Raw genomic sequence first — 20,039 nt, 5'->3', positions numbered from 1 at the left:
CAGCCACGTTGGCTTTACCGCGTTATATTGACGAGGTGTGATCCCGCTTGGCTCGCTGACGTGGAAACGGTGGTAGTCTAAAAAGAACTAGACCAACCTCGGGTCGAACCCAAGCACCGAGCCACAAGACCAGACCCAAATAACAGTTCAAAGACCACCCAAAGACCAATTGCCAAGTCCAAGGACACGGACACGAGGCTCACGGCTCACGGCGGGGCGGGCAGCACGCGCGTGTGGGCTTTACAACCCATCTTAGTCCACTATAAAAATTATCACATGTAATAATCCTTCTTATTAAACACTAGTTTAATAAGGTTGTTACTTTCAATGTAAGATACTGTAATTAACTCTCTTAATTAATCTCATAGCTCATTTAGATAGCTCACAATTTTGCACAACTTTAATCCATTATTTCTTACTCACCAGGAATTGGATTTGAGAAAATGAATATTCCACGGTCATCTACTCCGAACGTAGATCGACGCTATATCATTTAATTTCACAAAATTAAATGTCTCGTTGGAAGTATTATTGGTCAAAGTCCTTTTACCGGGCATACGATTCCAACACTTCGATGGGAAGACTTGGAATATTGCGAGGGTGATCTTTCAGATCAAGGAAGCCGCCTATAGTACTTTGAACTCATGTTTCTCCCACGATCAGGTTGCTCTCCACCTCAAGATAGATGATGATGGTGATTGTTTTTCAGGTGGTAGTGGAATTTTGGAACGTCTTGAGTCACTCGTCATGGTACTCTTTTTCTACTTGAAAACTTTCCCATGAGGTTGTATTCCCAAGGGGTTTAAACGAGGTCCGCCCACACATGGTTACGGTGAGTGTCTCAAGATGATGCTCTCTTTGTATGCTTCAATTTTGTTGATCTTAGAGCATCCACAATGGGGCGGAGGATGTGACGGACGATGCATCTTCCGTTCCTTAGTCCGCCACTGCAGCACCACGGACTATGCACATTTTATCACCCGCGCCCTAAGCATCGTCCGCGGACATGACACGGAGGATGCATCCTCCGGCCTATCCTCCGTACCTTAGTCCGCCATTGCAGGGGGTGCGGACTATAGGGCGGAGGATGCACACATTTTTATTTTAATTTTTAATTTTTTTTGTATTTTCTTCTAATATATATCACCAATTTTTTTACTTCATTTCACACCTTTCACTCCACTCTCTTCCTCATTTCAATCTCTCTAAATTCAATAATGAATTCCGACAATTTTTCATTTTTGAAAGCACAAAAATAAAAAATAAAAAATAAAAAATAAATATTGACAATAGGATTTCCCTTTAATTTATAGTGTTTTTATATTTATTCTTGCTAATTGATATGTTTGCAAACATAAAAAATAAATATTGTAGTGTTTAAATATTCAAATAAGAAATAAAATACTTAGGGCGGGACTTAGGGCGGGCTATAGTCCACCCCATTGTAGGTGGAAGGGGAAGAGGATAAAATGCTGATGTGACAGCGTATAGGGCGGAGATTTAGGGCATCGCATCCTCCGCCCCATTGTGGATGCCCTTTCGTGTATCTTCCATGGGCTTGCCCATATTATGTCGGTATGCTTATTGACTAGTTGATGTTTTTCTCGGATACGGCTGAGAGTATGACGTAAAGAATAAGTTCTGATATTATTCTATTAATAATAAAAAAAAAGTGGAATGCGCATGGCTGTATATTATACTCCTACCTCTATATTGTGCGGTAAACTCTGATTGACAGATCTAGAGTCGGTAGAGATGAAAGAGACGAGTGTGCATATAAATATGTAAGTATGCAAGTAACAAATTAATGAAACTGAATAGCTTACCTTTGAATGTACTCTTCCTCCTTGTACGTCTCTCTCATACATCACACATGATTTGTGATTGATCGCCATTCACCACCATCCCCTGCCGCTAATCCCAACCACTCTCCGTTCATATGCATAGCTCCGCCTTCCAACCACCATTTCCCCATACATTCCAATGCTGGAAACCGCCGCACACCCCCACCGCTCCTGGATTCCCTCCGCCGTCACCTTCCTCTCCACTCACAAGACCTCCCTCACCGTCTTCTGGATCCTCTTCTTCTTCACCCTCTTCTACTGGCAGCGCGACACGGCGCCCGCCGCCGCCGCCGTCTTCATTTTCCGCCGCCCGTATACACTGCCGCGCGAGCTCCCGAGGCTCCGGCCTGCCGTCTACAACTTGACCGACTTCGGAGGGGTGGGGGATGGCCTGACGCTCAATACGGCGGCGTTTGAAGGGGCGGTGATGGCGATCTCTAAGCTCGGGAGAAGCGGCGGCGGACAGCTCAATGTGCCGCCCGGGAACTGGCTCACGGCGCCTTTCAATCTCACCAGTCATATGACTCTGTTTCTAGCTGAAGGTGCTGTTATCCTTGGAATTGATGTGAGTAATTTCTTCAATTTCTTTCCAATTTCCATGTTTGAGGTTGTGAATTCCTTTATTTTGTTCATTATTTGGGATTATAGTTAGTTTATAGGGTTATAATGCTTACATGAATGCCTTTCCCCCCAATTTTTTCTGCAATTAGCTGAAATTATTGACAGCATTGATTGCTCACAGTTTGATTATGTACACTTCCTTAATCAAAGATCAGTCTGCCTTGAGTTACTTAATACAGCGATTTACTTAGACGTGACATGTTTTGGGAAGGCTGTAGTCTTAGCACATTCCTATAATGGCCTATAACTTGGCATATAGTGTACATTACAAGTTATTAAAAATTAATCTGTTTGTCATGTATTGCTATAATCAAATTAATCTCTTCCTCTTATATTCATAAGCTTTGTTGTCTTGACTTTGGATGTCTGTAAATATTTACTATAGGTAGAACAAAGATAGGGAGATCCTTTTTCACTAGGAATTTGATTTGTTTATTATGCATTCTGTTGAAATTGGGGTTTGCAATGTGTTATAATATCACACAATAAAAGATAGCCTTTCTCTTCATGTTTCTTATTTAGTGATAAAGCAACATCACATCGTCAATAAATTTTGTAAAACACATTTTGTTCACTTTAAACTTTTTGAAATTTCTTAAGCAACCTGGTTTAGGTATAACTGTTTTCACAAGCTATCAAACTATACAACAAGATTCAGAAAGGCTATCTGAAAACAAAAGCCTGACTTTGCTGATGGATGGTTGCAAACTGAAGATTCGAAAGTTTAACAGCCTATTGCATGCAGGATCTGAGCAATAGGTGGAAAGCTACCATGTACAATTCTTACTCTTAAGATGAGGATTTAAGGATACTTACTTATGATACAAATACATTTTATCGCCTGGTCATATGATCAGATTTAAGATTCCAAATAGTGGTTTTTATTACCATATTATCCAATTGGCCGACACAAATATTTGGACTCTGTCACTCCGGTGGGTTTAGTTGTTTTAGAAGTCAATCAATTTAATAGTACTCCCTCTGTCCCAACTAAGTTGAGTCATATTCCCTTTTGTGATGTCCCAACTTAGTTTAGTCATTTCCTTTTTTGACAAAAAAAAACATTTAATCGCTCTTACTTTATTCCATCTCCTACTTTACTCTCTCTTATCTCTCCTATTTTATTTTTTTCATCATTTAACCCATTTAACACAATTTCTATATCTCCGCACCCAAAAGAAATGCATCAACTTAGTTGGGAACGGAGGGAGTTTGATTTAAGAACTCATATCACCTTCAACAACTGGAAGATTTTCTCTCCACTTGCTGGTTTGCATGCATCAACCTGCAAGTGTTACTATTATGCCTTGGTTTGCTGCAGTAGTGATCACGATTTATCTTTATCAACTTTTGACTGATGAGGAAAATCTTGTCTACCAACACTAAGTTGGGTGGCACACAGGACAGAGTTCATGACAACAAGTGATCACTATATTCTTCCTTTTGATCATAATTTATCTTATTTATAAATATTCAGACCAAAGATAGAGGATACTATCGGTCATTTCTTCCCTTGATGGAGCTCCTGATGGACATAAGAGAAAATAGTATCAAGATCGCTTATGTTAGAGGCCTAAATAAAAAAAGGAATAAAATATGTTTCCATCTTTTCATTATCATATGCAGAGAATGAATTTCTGTGGAAGAAACACATGGAAAGTCTTTTGTTCTCGTATTTAAGTGAAAAATCTACAACTGCCGCATACATGATCTCACATGAGTGAATGGAATAAAGTCAAGGAATGATATATAATGCTAGCAGTCCTATAGAATTTGGTATCGGAGTCAGCTGACCTTCCTAAGTAACAATGGTTTACTTCTAGTCAACCAAAAATAATATCCATCATTACCACGAAGATTTATTCTCTTTCTTTCCTGCAAAAAAAGGAAAAAATGAAGTTCCCATTTGCTTTTTCTGGAATTATTTTGTCTACGATTGACTGAGAATTGATCATTCAACTATCACGCAATGCAGTATAAGGTTGCAGGCATAGCTGTGCTGATAATATAGCTGGAAATATGACCTCACCAGAGATGAAAGTATAGAAAGGACATATAGTGAACCGGAGATACTCTTTGGGTCTGCATTGTATCTGAATTGTGCTTGTTTTTGGCATTGATATTACCTGCTCTCTTGGGAACAACTGTATCATGCTTACAAGACATGGTTTTCATAAAAAGTTGCTGCTTATGAATTAAATGAACCTTGATTTTTGTTATTGTTAAAAATTCATTATTCATTTCTTTGTTTTTCATCTTAATGTTGGATAGGATGAGAACTACTGGCCTCTAATGCCTCCACTGCCTTCTTATGGATATGGAAGAGAGCATAAAGGACCAAGATATGGAAGTTTAATCCATGGACAAAACCTCCGAGATGTTGTAATTACAGGTTTGTATTTAATAAACTCATTGTGACTTTTTCTGGACTCGTTTAGTATTTCACAAAAATTTATATGGCTGGCCACTGATGAATTTGAAATTGCGTAAACTGGTTCGTCGGTAATTAGTAAGAACATGGATAGGAAAGTAAGAATAAAAAAAAGGTTATTTTATTTGAAGCTATATATCTCTGAAAAGAATGAAAAATGAATTATTTTTGTTGGCTTAATTGCTGAAATATTTACCAACTTTGACTTGATTTTAGTTTTAGAGAAGTTTTATGGATCGTTGTTATTAACACCATATCAAAATAGACATGCCAAAAAGATATTCACGATCATTAGGAATGACATATGCGATTTATATTTTTAAGCAATTTTCCTGTAACATGGAAAAAAGCAATGCCCAAGTCAGTTCTTCAGTCTTCGCTCTGGAGACGTCAATTTTACTACAAATTAAAAAGTGATACATTACTGATGCAACTATTTACAAAAATGTCTAGCATCAATATCAGGTCAATTTGGTGAATTTGTTAGCAATTAGCCTAATATGTTTGCAGATAGAGTTTTTGTCATCGCGCAACGAAGGTGTGCATTTGACAGTGACGTGATTTTTATATTAGTTGATATGTAATTCTTTGTTTAGTTGTTATTTTACTATGATAGTTGTTATCAGTGATTTGGCCTATAGGATCCTTTCATGAGTTTAGTATGTGCAAGTGAATAAAGTGGTCTTCTGGTTAATGGAATATGTGTCTAGGTTTCCTCGATCAATAGTAGCAGGTAGCGCTTGGGCAGAAGAGTTCTTCTGATTTCATCATTTCTTTGAGACAGGGCAGAAATTTCCTGACAGAATACACTGAGTTGTTTATTCTATACAATACATTATCGTCGGCCTATTTATTTCATACTACTATGTATACTTTTTTTTACCTCAATTAAACTTTGGCCTCAATTTACGTTTCTATAATTTATACACAGCTATTCACATCCATGGCCTTACCATCGAGACTGAGTTTCTACATGCCATGCTTTGTTTTCTCTTTCCTGCATAGACATCCATTTTTTTTATAGAACAAGCCTCAAGAATGGAGTCCCAGTTCACAATCCTTTTGGTTTTGACTTTAACTTATGGCTCTATTATAAACTAGAGGGAAATTTTGTAACTGAACTACTATATTGTTTGATTGAATCTGTTTGAACTTCCTGGTGTAGCTCCTTGTGTCTGCATAGATTATTTTACACCAAATGTTTATGTAGAAGCTATTTACTGTTAAGCTGAATATCTTCTTGTGTTGTCTGTATTAGGGCATAATGGCACCATTAATGGCCAGGGTCAAACATGGTGGAAAAAGTATCGCCGTAAGCTTCTTAATCATACCCGAGGACCACTTGTGCAGATTATGTGGTCCACTGACATTTTGATATCTAATATAACGTTACGTGATTCTCCTTTCTGGACACTTCATCCATATGACTGCAAGAATGTGACTATAAGAAATGTAACAATCTTGGCACCCATCTTCGAAGCTCCAAATACTGATGGCATAGATCCTGGTAAGCTTACTTCGTTACCTTTTCCTTCTATTTGGACATGAGTTCCATATATTGTTATTGAATATCGCAACTTTTGAAAGTTCTTATTAATTTGTGACAATGATGGAGAATTTGAGGTTTAAAGGTTAATTTTTGATACAGAAGATGACAAATAATCAATGTTGATCTTATGCCTATTTGAATTTGGGGTGATAGCGCCTAAGTGCAGGAACTTTTTCCAACTCTGATTTTTCACATTAACTATTTGCCTCAAAATACACAGCTTTCAATTGAAATGTACTAATGGTGTAGTTGGATTGACGGGAAATTGGTAACTGTGACAAACAACTGACAGTTTATGTAATTGGTGACAGATTTTTAGTTCATGTGCAGAACCATAATTGAGTAAAAGTTTGTGGGCATATATCCTTTGAATTATATCTTTGTTCTGGAACACTTTATGCAAGAATCAGTTTATCTTGATTGTCAAGTGGGTTGATTTGATATGTGACACACAGATTCATGTGAAGATATGGTGATTGAGGACTGTTACATTAGTGTTGGAGATGACGGTGTTGCCATAAAAAGCGGTTGGGATCAGTATGGCATCAGTTATGGGCGGCCTTCGACGAACATCCTCATTCGGAACCTTGTCATTCGTTCCATGGTCAGGTAAGACCATTCTGTCCTAAATATTTTCTTGACATTCTGTTACTATGGTCATATAGATCCATGTGGTACATATTAGTTGATTCTAAATGGAACACTTTCGCGAATGACAGTGCTGGTGTATCAATAGGCAGTGAGATGTCTGGTGGTGTGTCGAACATCACCATAGAGAACATCCACGTGTGGAACTCAAGGCGTGCAGTCCGGATCAAAACAGCTCCAGGGAGAGGAGGATACATTAGGAACATAACATACAGAAACCTGACGTTTGACAATGTCCGAGTTGGGATTGTGATCAAGACAGATTACAATGAACATCCAGACGAGGGGTTCGACAGAGACGCAGCTCCCGTGGTAGAGGACATAAGCTACACCTCGGTGCACGGGGAAGGGGTGCGTGTGCCGGTTCGTATTCACGGGAGCAGGGAGATCCCTCTAAGAAATGTGAGCTTCAGGGACATGTCCGTGGGAATAACCTACAAAAAGAAGCACATATTCCAGTGTTCGTTTGTGCAGGGACGTGTTGTAGGGGCAGTGTTTCCGGCTCCTTGTGACAATCTGGATCTGTACGACGAGGGAGGCCACCTTGTTAGACGATCGCCGTCCCAGAATGTATCAGATATTGATTATGATTTCTGAGAATTATTTCATGTTTGTGGATTTTTCATCAGCCACATCTCTCTCTCTGGTTTGAAGATGGAACCTCTTCATTTTCTGTGTGATGGCCGTTTACATTCTGTGTTGTAAATGCTAAATACAATACTTAATCTGATTATAGTTAGTTGATACTACATTTTAACTGTGGTAATTAGGGTACACGTTAATACTTTCTCTAACTTTTATTTGTCGTGAAGTCTTGCAATTGCTATTTTTCGTTGCGCATAAAATAAACTCATGTTATGCAAATAGGCTGCAAACAATATACTATGACAGATAAACTACATTCAGAATTCAAAATCTGACCTGAAAAAGTTCCAATCTTATGTTATGCAATAGCCTGTGAAGTATATGTAGTTTTTCACGAATTATTCGAAGATCGACTTGGAAAATTCTTATTTGGAGCTTGATTAGATAATAAACTAGTCGAGTCCAATTATGAGCTTGATAATTTTGTTGAGTGGGTCTCATAATTGGTGATGATTAGTTTGTTGGGCTCGTGAACATCTTCAGATTTGTTTGTTGAAGAACATGTTCACGAACCTTCAATATAGCCAATACACGAGCCTTCAACAGAACCATCAATCGAGCCTTTGATCAAAAGCACATTTTAAATACTTTCTCACTCGAGCTTAAGCTCGAACACCATTTATACAAATATTAAACTAGTGCAGCTTGATCTCAAAGTCGAATACGACATTATCCGATATCATATGAGCCAAACTCAAACACCCAAATATTTATACTGATTTGAGTTCCGATATCATATGAGCCAAACTCATACACCCGAATATTTATACTGATTTTAGTTCGAACGGCTAGTTTCGACTCAACTCGACTCGTTTGCACCCCTAGTAAGCATAAGGTGAATACGTGCATACTCCGACCCTTCTAATGTTAATATTCTCACTTTCTACCAAACGACAACCCACACCATTAGGCCTGCAAATTTAGTCCGCGGGTTTCGGGTATACCCGATCCCGACCCAATACCCGACGGGTTTTGGGTACCCGAAACCCAAAATTATGGGTTCGTGTTCGGATTTGGGTAGTTAATGTTAGAATTTTTTGGGTTTAGGGTACCCGTCTAATACTCGATTAATTATGTATTTGTGATAAATATTTTAATTTAGTATAGGGTCTATGGCCCGTAGGGTAAATCAGTAAATTTATTTAATCAGATTTATGACAAAAAAAATTTTATTTTAAAATTAAGTAGTGTCTATTTGTCTAATGTCTATTATATACTCCACTTTATAGTCATAGAATCATAATCTAGAAAAAGCTAAAGCATTAGAATTGAAGTTTAGACTTTTAGTAATAGTCAATAAATAATATTATTGTGTTATTTTTAATAATTTCTATTTTTATCACAATATAATTTATATAAAAGAATAAATTTGAAATACTAATTTCGGGTTTATGGATACCCGATTAGTTAGGTGCGGGTACCCGCACTGGGTATTAGGGTACCCGAATTCACATACGGGTCGGGTATTGGGTATGATATTTTTGAAATTTCGGATTCGGATACCAGAATTTTCGAGTTTGGATACCCGTGGATACCCGAATTTACATGCCTACACGCCATTCCTTAATGTAAAATACTAGTAGTATTATTTTCAAATTTAGAATATAATGATGTAAGTGGTAACAATTTTATGGTATAAAACTATCGTAATTTAAATTTCATTTTTATGTGGAGTATTTGGATAAGCTAGCTGTGTCTTAATCTTATGAAATAAAAAATCTTATGATTAGAATTAGGCCGACAAAGCTTCCTATGAAAATATCATCATCGTCTTTTGCACATCACATTATTGAGCAGCCATAATTGTCACATTTCTGAAAATTATTACTACTTTATTAAAAAAAAAAAAGTTTACTAACTGATTTTATCGTTGATTTCCAACGGTAATACAAATCTTATCAACTGATCAATGAACAACCATTAGTAAATATCATCTACGGCCGACTATCGATGACAGTGTCTGTCGGCGATATCTACTCCGAAAAACATCCTTCGACAGTCGACACACAAGGGATACATACAAAGCAATATATGAATCCAAACTTCATAAATCATAATACAAATCCAAAGGGAACACTCCAAATTAGGGTATAATAAAACAGAAGAAGTAAACAATTCAAAATAGCTTCGTAAACGATCCAAAATAAACACCGAAGCAGCTAACAAACATCACATAATTCTAAAATAACCATAGTTAAAATCCTAACTAAGCCCAAACAAAAAAAATAGTGGAGTACTACAAAAAAATTTCTCCGATATTGGTGCCCTTTTGTATGTTGAGAAATTTTTGCTCCTCGGAGAAAATTGAATTTTCTTATTGTGTGTTGAAATGTTGGAAAATGGCAAGAAACGTTTTTTATGAATAAATAAATAAGAAGTTGTTGATGGGTGAAGTGTCTGTAATTGTATAGTAGAAAGAAGTTGTTGATGGGTGAAGTGTTTGTAATTGTATGGTCTAGAGTAGGTTGTGCAACTCTAACTTATTATACTATCGGTGTGATTATTGCTAATTTTTTTAAGTTGCTAACTCTATAATTCATTAATGCAGCATATTAAAAATGTCAACACGATCAATATTGAAATATCAATATAAAAATATATTGTGTTTACATTGATATTTAAAATGTAACCACAGTATATTAAAATGTCTAACACAATTTGTGTTGATAATATAGTCATATTAATATTTTTAATACACTATATTAATAAGCTAATAAGTTAATAATTTAAGAAAATTTAGCACCTTCTATAATATTAGTCCCTAGTCTATAATAATAAATATATACTCTATAGTTGGTCATCTAGAAAATATGGTACTCCCTTAGTTCCAGAATATTAGATTTGTATATTATTTTGGGGTGTCCCAACATATATGAGTCAGTGGCAGATTCAAGTGGGGTCGAGTAGGGCTGGCCGACCCCCCAGACTGCAGCCGGAAAGTTTGCCTTCGACCCTACGGCGTCTGTTCCACCGCCCCTTTACCCAACACAGAGAATTGATGACGAGGTGAGCAAGAGATGAGGAGGAACTACGCTGTGGCAGCCGTGTCTGAAATTCGGCAGCGGCATCGCGGCAATGGAGGCGGCGACCAAGAAGGCACGAGAATGAAAGAGGAGAGAGGCCTTTACTGGGGAGGAGAGAAAGTCCTCCACACTTATTATTTTTATTATTATAAATTTAAATAGAAGAAAATACTAGGTGGCACCATAAAAAATTGACACATTCCTACTCTAGTTATCTATAGCTATTTCTAATTTTACACTACTACTATAGATAAACTTTAAAATTTTACTGTATTTCTTTATTTGTATTATTTCAAATTAATCAAGCAAAAATGTATTGATATTGGCCCAACTTCACTTTTAAACAATTTTAACCATTTAATCAATTTTATATATAAAATATTTTATTGATATTTCCACTAATTAATTTATTTAAATTAAACAAATACTTGCATAGTGATACTAATATATAGTGATATTTCTTTATTTTTATTATAATTTTTTTACAATATATAATTTTACATTTCAACCTTATAATACATACTTAAACTATTTTAAAAAATTACAATTTTCGAAATTTTGATATTATAGATAACATTATGTCATTTCCGAATATAAATACTCAAATTAAAAATTAATTATTTTACTATATAATCCATTTTTTTTCAATCCCACGATATTCAACTCCTGGATCCGCTATTGATTTGAGTTATTTTTATTTATGGTAAAAATTTACTTTGATATCAACTCCACTTACACCCCTAAACAAAACCTCCTATATTCTTATATCCAAAAGAAGTTAGTCTAACATTTTGCTACAGAGAGTAATAAAACAAGAAGAATAATAGCCATCCACCTAAAGCATAGTAATGGTGGAATAATGATAAGGTGTATGCTGTCTGCTGAAGGGCCCTACAAATTAAATATCCCATTACAAACACAACATCCTCGTGCTCTATTTACTAATCTTAATCTTAATCAATTATAAAGCATATCCCCCTTCACTCTTATCATCTTCCCAATTCAACAACTACTCTGCTTTCTCCAATTCATTCACGATGGACAAGTTTCACGCCGGCAGATCCAACTTCTCGCAAACCTGCAACCTTCTCAGCCAATACTTGAAGGAGAATGGCGGATTCGGTGACCTCAATTTCACCCCCAACTTTCCTCAATCCTCCATAGGTAAATTAAATTCTGTTTCCAACTCTGCTAGATTTGATTTTTTTTTCTCTCTCTCTCATCATTTACTCTTTGGGGGAAATAGGATCTGTCAATCCGGATCAGAATCCAAAAGCGGGAAAGGAGATCGGGCAAATGACGATATTCTACGCGGGTAAAGTGATTGTGCTGAACGATATTCCGGCGGAGAAGGCCAAGGAGATCATCAATCTAGCCACCACCACCAATAATTATGCCGCGGTTTCGCCGCTTGGCTCAGGTAAACACTCTCGCCGAGTCTAATTGTGTTTACTGATTTGTGAGAGTATTAATTTGGCTTTTGCGTGTGCAGATCTACCAATTGCAAGGAAGAATTCACTAGCTCGGTTTCTGGAGAAGCGGAGAGATAGGGTCGCCGGAGCTGCGCCGTACAAGGCGAGCAAACCGGCGGTGAAGGCGGAGCCGTGGCTGGAAATGGACCGGCTCCAGATTCAGCGCAATTAGGGTTTCAGATCCATCGGATTTACTTATTTACATGTATTGTATTGTAGTATTGTATAATTTCCGCTACTCTACTCATCTCATATATTACTATGTTTTAGGAAGCAAAATACAAACAACATCTAATCGTTATATGTATATGTTCGATCTTAGTTTCTTTTCATCTATCTGTTTTCTTTTATGATTATGATCGGATTTTTAAAATTTTTTCTAGTAATTAGAATTGTTACATGTTCAGTATTGATATGCATAGACAAAGTTTAAATCATACTAGTAACCAATTGTGGCCACCTTTATGCAAAAATTGGCATTCAGTCAAATCATGTCGCCTGTTCATGTTAGTGGGAAAATTTATGCGTACAGTTGAAGCACAGCATATTATTCGTTCTTGTGAGTTGTGACACTCCATCAGTCCATTGCCCTCCAACTAATCATAAATTAGACAATTTGTTTAAGAGCACTCCCAATGGAGTTCCCTAAAAACTCCCTTATTTCTCCCTAACTCCTGCCACATCAGCGCCACATCAGCACCAAAATTTATCCCCAGTTTTTAGCCAAGTGCTACATTGGTTTCTCCCTTATTTCTCCCTTATTTCTCCCTAACTCAACATTTCATTTTTACATCATTATTTTTTATATTATTTAATTTTCCCTACAAATGTATTTAATAAATAGACTAATAATGAACAATTCATCGTTGTATTAATCATTGGAAAATATAATACAACGAGAAAAAAAAAACTACAAATAAAAAACGCAAATAAACAAAGATTTAAAAAAAAAAAATCTAAGACGGAGGGGCCGGAGGGGCGTCGGGATCGAGCCCCAGCGTACTCTGCAGGTGTTGGATGCATTTCCAGAGGGCCGCCTTTTCTTCAGGGGTCCCGCCGCCGGTGAAGTACAGCGTGTACATCTGGGTCAGATTGGCGACATTGCTCGAATAAGTGGCTTTTTCTAAGTCGATGACGGATTCCGACGCGACTTCCGACGTTGCGCCCTTCCCCTTCCGCCTCCCCTTCGCCTTCTTCACTCCCTCCGGGCGCTCGTGCGGACCATCCCCACTCAAGTCGATGTGGGCCGCGCTCCCCTCGCTCTCCGAAACGCTAAGTCGCGAGCGCACCGATTTCCCGTGCAGCGCGTCGTGCATTCCCGTCCGGAATTTGGGGAGATCCTTCAGCTTATCGTAGATGTTCCAATACTTGAAGCCCTTCGTCGACAAGTACTGGCTACTATACATCCGGATGGCCTCATCTCGGACCATGTGCTCGTTCTGGCCACTCGTCATGTGAGTCATCAAGTTAGAATAAATACCGTTGAAGTGCCCGCAGTCCCTCATGAGGCGCTCCCAATGCCGACGGATCGCCTCGCTGCCATGGTCCTTCATTGAGGCAGTCTTGTGGCTCCTGTACTTCGCGGCAATCCGCTCCCAGAATATGATCTCAGTCTGGTAGTTGCTGCGCTCCGCGTCCTGTGACGTGTCCGCCCAGCAGTCGGCTATCAGCTCGGACTCTTGCAGAGTGTAAGTAGTCCTTACCCGCTTCGGCCTCTCATCGGAACCCGTATCAGTCGCAGCCGACGACGCCGGCGCCTTCCCCCTCCCGCTCCTAGAAGGCGGCTCGGTGGGCGTTTCTTCCACCTCGAAGTCCTCCGCGCTCAGTGTCGCGGCCTGAGATTCTTGGTCGCCTGGGGTTGATCCGGGGGTGTCGAACTGGGGCCGATACACATCGTCGGCTGGAAAGGGCATTCTGCCGGCAGAGTTGAAGTACGGAGAAAGTCTCCGCGCCGGAGGAGTCTGCAAAGGAGACGGACCCCCGTATGGAAGTTGGCCGGGAGGAGAACCCATCGCCAACAACGACTGCATCCACTGCTCGTTTGCTTCATCCGTGTTGGGAATTTGTGAACTCGACTCTTTCCCCTTACCCTTATCCTTACCCGATCGGGAACTTTTCTTCCAAAAGCTCATAATTTTGATGAAAATTGAAGATTGGGAGAAGAGATTGAAAATGGAGAGAATGAAGATTGTGGGTGATGAATGGAGGAAGTGGAGGAAATATTTATAGGGGTGGAATGTAAAATAGCCGTTGGGTTCAAAAAAAAAAAAAAAAAATTTTAATTATCGCCGATTATCGCCGAGCGTCGCCACAGTGGCCGGCGATCGCTCGGCGATAATCCGGCGTTAGAACGCCACTCGGCGAAGCAACGGCAACATTATCGCCGAATTATCGCCGACTTCGCCACAATGGCCGGCGATAATTCGGCGATAACCGGCGATTTATCGCCGAGAATTCGCCACCTCCATTGGGAATGCTCTAAGCACTCAGTTGAGAAAAATGATGATTAAATTTATAATTTTTTTAATTTTTATATTTAATAATTTAGTATTTTAATTTTAAATTTTACTTTTTTAAAATTTAAGAGAAAAAAAAGAAGATTTGACATAAGGTGATTGAAGCCAGTATTCACAAACGGAGGGAGTACTAGAAAGATAGTGAAAATATCTTACCAAGTACTCATATATCACGTTTTTATAAAAGTCCAAAAATATCGCCCATGCATTGAGGGCATTTTCGATAGAAATTTGGGATAAATAGTGAAAATGTACCACAAATGTGATTACACCTTAGTCCATAAACTTATTAGGATATTTTTAAAGCCTATAAAGTCTATTCGCGTGCAAAACTCAAAGTTTAGAGACAATATTTGTCTATTTCACTATATAATAATACTCTATCAGTCCCATCAAAGGTGACATACTTTTTTTTCGTCAGTCCCAACTAAGATGGCCTCTTACTTATTTAAGGAAATAATTAAATTACTGAACACCTTTTGTATCTCTTATTTTATTCCTCTTTTCTACTTTTTTAACATCCAACAACCTTTTATCTCTCTTACTTTATTTATTTATTTTACTCCATCCGTGCCAATTAAGTTGAGTCGTATTCCTTTTTGGGATGTCCCAACTAAGTTGAGAGCGGAGTGGACTAACAACAACCTAGTAATAGCCCAGCCTAAAACTCCTCCTGCCACATCATCATGTCCTTTCAATAGCCTAGTCAATGCTCTGTCCCAAGAACAATCTAGCAACAACCCAGCCAATGACCTAGCCCAGCAAATATAAATGACAAATACGAAATTAAAGTGGACAAAAATGGAGAAAGTTTAAACATAATAAATTAATTAAAAAAAATTGGCTAGCCGATCGCTCGTCGCGCAATAGGTGGCTAGCTATCGACTAGCTGCGCTCATCCACGCCCTAGCTTACCGCAATAGCGGACTAGCCGAGCACGTAGTAGCACGCACATGGCTAGGGCGCCGACTAGTCCCCTATTATGGATGCTCTGAGTCATTTCCTTTTTTGACAAAAATAAAATATCCAATCACTACTTTATTTCATCACCTACTTTACCCTCTCTTTATTATTCGTACTTTATTTTTCTCTTTTATTTTTAACATAATTTCTTAATCTTCGTACCCAAAAATTTAAAGTGAACATTTTTTTTCTATTTACTATTATAAGTTTTATCTTTCCTATTTTTATTCATCTTGCATATTTTTATATACAAAAAGTTTTCTAAAATTTATCGGTGGTTCATCTTTTGTTCAATTCTTTAATATGGTAAGTTTTATCTCCTACTATAATTTAACAAAGGAATATAGTAGCATGTGATTAATTGTTTCATACTATTTATTATTGATCTATATTGATTATATCTATTTTTATTTACCATTTTCATAATGATATTGTTCCTAATTAGAAACATGTAGTCTTCAATTTTCTCTTGTCTATATCTTTAGAGCTCCTCTCCCATTGAAAATAGAAGAGTTATGTGTGAAATATGGACTAGAGGAATTTATGTATAGAAAGGGAGAAGCCTTAGAGGCTCTGGGATGAATGATATGAATTAGTTTATGAGTTATATATAGCCATGAAATAGGCTTAGACATGATAAGAATTAAATCCTACAAAGAATAGAAGAGATTTGGCTTTACAAGTCAATAATTTTTTTCCTTCCTTAAATTTTTGCCAAAATTCTTGTCGGTTTTAACTACACAGCGCAACATTGGTAAAATGGTCATAACATTATCTACAGAACTCCGATTGAGAAGTGCAAAATACACACGCGAAGCTCTCTTAAAGACAAAGAGAATGGTATACATTAATGACTGATGGATTTCCATATTGCCTGCAAAATTGGCTCGAACTAAGGCGGTTGCACATCTGCATAAACTTAGTGGACTGCTAACTGCTTTTTGGAGTCTCCATGTCAATCTTTGAGATCGTTGACTCTTCGGTGCATGCTGATGCACTCAGCGGCCTGCCGAATTGCTGTCAGCAGATCATCGCTAAGATCCTATGTTGGGTCCGGACTTCTGTTTTGACTATTTTGTATATTTTCCAAGTTTTTTCTGTCATTTCTCAACAAACATGTCAAATACCAAAATGTATAAAATATGTAATTCAAGGACATAATTTGCATGATTGACATTTAAAACGAACCAAATACAGACCCTAGAAACAAGCGAACTCCGTGTTTATCATGGTGCATGATAAGGTTTAAACTGACGCATAGAGTAAGAGGAATATGAAGACGAAGATGGAGAAAGGAGATGTTGGCTGGCAGTCGCAGTTCAAGTTGTGAATCATCACAAAAATCATCCCCAGCCCTTTCCAAAATTGTCATATCTGTGCAAATGCAACAATGAACTAAAGCATTGGGAATGAATTAAACCCGTTTATAATCTTCTCTCCGATTGGAACTTCATCCTCGTCCACAATCTTGAGCTTGAAAAAAAACAATGGTGATTGATATTTAGACGTAAACAAAAAGGAAGGAAAGAGAAAGGAATGAAGAATGTTAATGAGATTGTATGAAGAAAGAGAGGGTATGTTGCAAAGGATCAAACATGTCATTTATGGGATAAGGGGTATTATGGTTCGAAAAAAGTCTCAAAAAGTGCGAAAGCACTTCAAATGTGCAAAGTGAAAGTTCAGGGACCTTTCATGATATTTTTTTTTTGGACGTGATAACGTTTTCATGGTATAACATCAGATTTTAACATGTGATATTAAGTTTTGATTGTGTAATATTAGGTTCTAGTCGTTAGCATGCCGTGTCAACTTGATTGTATCATACCGTTAACAGTAAAGCTGAAATTTTTCGACAGACATGTAAACTGACATAAACACGCGCAAAGTTAATGAGTTTGAGTCAAGCCTTACTAAGTTTAAGTCATTGTCGCTCCAATAAAACCACAATAATTTTGAGTTGGATTTAAACTAGAACTTTACTGAATTGGGTCGACATCAAGTTAATATGATAACGACCATAACCACATTATTCAATGCAAAACTTTGTATACATCTGTACAACTAATTAAATATAAATATTTATGCAGTGATGTGATCAAATAAAAACTCTAAATATTATACAAACTCAAAACTATGATCTGGACCATTGAAAAATGTCAACAGATCACAAAAAAGCATCAACAGGAAAATGTCAACAGAATTTCAATTGTAGTCAATGATTGATGCTGTGTTGATATTGTGTTGACATTAAAATCTTGAAATTTTACACTGTGTTGATATTGTATTGAAACTGTGTTGAAGCTGTGTTGAGGAGTTTTGAATTTATACAATATATAAGTTTGCATTTTATCACTATCCTATTTAAACGTACACTTCAGTTTAAATATACTACTCCTATGAATTACAATTGAATTGTACCTCTTGTGATTATTGTTTTGTCCTATCATAATTACTAGAATTTAATCAAATTATAATAGATGTACCATAGTACTTATTTTTACCGTATCTACCACGCCTTTTAGCTAAATAAATAGCCCCAATTTTATATGAGGAGGATGGGTCAATCAAACGCCAGTTTAATTGAAAAATATTTATACTTAAGTCCGATAAAAATAAAAATTTTAGAATATTAAAAATTAATAGTATATACTCCCTCCGTCACACATTAAAAGTCAAATTTTGCCATTTTATTTCGTCCTACAATAAAAGTCACATTTCATTTTTATCATAAATGGTAAGTAGGTATCACATTCCACTAATTCACTTCACTCACATTCTATTATAAAACCAATATAAAAAAGTGGACCTCATTTCTATTAACTTTTTCAATCCACTATTCTTTACATTTCTTAAAACTTGTGTCCACACCAATTGTGACTCTTATTGTGGGGCAGAGGGAGTAATTGGTAAGGTTAAAAGTGAAAAAATAATTATAATATTGTTAAGTGTACATCATTATACTGAAAAAATTGCCCAAAATTTATATTTAACTATTTTTATAAGATGCATTAAAATTTTAAAAAAAATATCTAGTTTTATTAGACGGATAGAATAATTGTATACCAGTATAAAATGTATGTATAGTCCATAATTTAGGGTTTAGGGTTGACCCGATGTACTCAATATCATAATAGTTGATTATGTGATGTACTGATGTATGAGTATGATGATTTGATTATTTGATGTTTGAGTATGATAATTTGACTAGGTGATGTATGAGTAAGAATATTATTTTATTTTATTTTTGTAACAATTATGATTATTATTATCATACAAAATCATCGCTCAAGAAGGAAGAGTTGATAATTCTCTTGCCTTAGAAAATGATTATCATAGTATAAAATTCTTTGCAACTGCAAGTGTGTGTACATATTTGATACAGTACAATAGAGGAGAATAGTACACTAAAAGTTAAAGAGAAAATTATCAAGCTATAATTCAACAGACCGCTGAGCAGCACCTTGTCTTCCGTTCACTTATCGGTGGACCGCTGAGGTGGTTTGCAATGTGGGGAGGACGTCAGAATGGCCATCGGTGCGGGACAGAACGTGCCGCCTGTTGCGTGCGCAACACCGCACCGCTAGGGTGGGATGAGGTATGAGGGTCTAAAATTTAATTTAATATTTCCTCATTCACAGGTAGTCTAATCGTATTCCTTTTCAGGATGCTAAGATAGTTATATCGTTTCTTTTCAAGGTAAAATCTTTATTCTTTTATCCCTTACTCTTTCTTTCTCTCTCTTACTTCATTTTCTTCCTATTTAATTTCTAAAAAGTCATTCTTAATCTTCGTACTAAAAAAATACCTCAACTAAAATGAGACGAATTGAATATTTAATTTCAAATTCAAAACTCTATCAATACAATATAATTTCACTTTTAATTCTTTCACTCTCATTATATGTACTCACATATTTGTAAAGATAATGGTTTGAACAATAATGCTTTCCTTTTAGATAAGAATGAGAAACGAAAAAATAGATGAGTTTGGTGCACATCTCATCTGCATTGACATGTTGGAAGACCCCATCATCAGAAACAATCAAAAAGTTTAGGATGTTTTGGAACCAGGTTGCCAAGCTAAGAAGTACAACACGAGCCGACCGAGATGAGCACTTAACACGGTTATGACTACTACGGAAGCACTGGTCCTTGGTAACATCGTGGGAACAACGAGAAGATGTGGTCTAGCTGCCATAGTTTTATCGGCATTGTCCATAAATCGAAGAATCTCTTCTTTAAAAAAGTGAAAAGGATTTTCAAGTTCAAGGATATCTAGACACTTTTTCAGAGGAGCTCCAAATTCACTGGTGGGATTCGAAGCTGAA

At 37.0% G+C, this 20,039-nt stretch overlaps 2 protein-coding genes across 2 annotated transcripts; both read left to right on the top strand.

The window, feature by feature from the left end:
• The first annotated feature begins 1,735 nt into the window (after positions 1 to 1,735).
• LOC125215332 (putative polygalacturonase) lies at positions 1,736 to 7,904 on the top strand. Its single transcript, XM_048116719.2, has 5 exons — positions 1,736 to 2,409; positions 4,737 to 4,857; positions 6,155 to 6,403; positions 6,901 to 7,054; positions 7,165 to 7,904. Exons 1-5 carry the CDS (start codon positions 1,984 to 1,986, stop codon positions 7,688 to 7,690), a joined length of 1,476 nt encoding a protein of 491 aa, XP_047972676.1. The 5' UTR covers positions 1,736 to 1,983; the 3' UTR covers positions 7,691 to 7,904.
• A 3,831-nt stretch (positions 7,905 to 11,735) lies between these two features.
• LOC125211939 (protein TIFY 10A-like) lies at positions 11,736 to 12,565 on the top strand. The gene is made up of 3 exons (XM_048111909.1): positions 11,736 to 11,925; positions 12,008 to 12,181; positions 12,254 to 12,565. Exons 1-3 carry the CDS (start codon positions 11,799 to 11,801, stop codon positions 12,403 to 12,405), a joined length of 453 nt encoding a protein of 150 aa, XP_047967866.1. The 5' UTR covers positions 11,736 to 11,798; the 3' UTR covers positions 12,406 to 12,565.
• Positions 12,566 to 20,039: the final 7,474 nt, after the last annotated feature.

Source organism: Salvia hispanica, chromosome 3 (assembly GCF_029641045.1).
Source record: "Salvia hispanica isolate PSC_SH4W2 chromosome 3, Shi_PSC_v1, whole genome shotgun sequence".
Lineage (NCBI taxonomy): Eukaryota > Viridiplantae > Streptophyta > Magnoliopsida > Lamiales > Lamiaceae > Salvia > Salvia hispanica.
The sequence above is the reverse complement of the archived record's forward strand: the minus strand, read 5'-3'. Positions and strand labels throughout refer to the sequence as shown.

What these genes read in the sequence shown, in the direction of transcription:
- LOC125211939 (XM_048111909.1), top strand. Translation starts at nt 11,799, where the DNA reads ATGGACAAGTTTCACGCCGGCAGATCCAACTTCTCGCAAACCTGCAAC. An exon ending in CTTTCCTCAATCCTCCATAG is followed by an intron (nt 11,926 to 12,007) that starts GTAAATTAAATT and finishes TGGGGGAAATAG; the next exon opens with GATCTGTCAATCCGGATCAG. An exon ending in GGTTTCGCCGCTTGGCTCAG is followed by an intron (nt 12,182 to 12,253) that starts GTAAACACTCTC and finishes TTGCGTGTGCAG; the next exon opens with ATCTACCAATTGCAAGGAAG.
- LOC125215332 (XM_048116719.2), top strand. Translation starts at nt 1,984, where the DNA reads ATGCTGGAAACCGCCGCACACCCCCACCGCTCCTGGATTCCCTCCGCC. An exon ending in CCGAGATGTTGTAATTACAG is followed by an intron (nt 4,858 to 6,154) that starts GTTTGTATTTAA and finishes TGTCTGTATTAG; the next exon opens with GGCATAATGGCACCATTAAT. An exon ending in GTCATTCGTTCCATGGTCAG is followed by an intron (nt 7,055 to 7,164) that starts GTAAGACCATTC and finishes CGCGAATGACAG; the next exon opens with TGCTGGTGTATCAATAGGCA.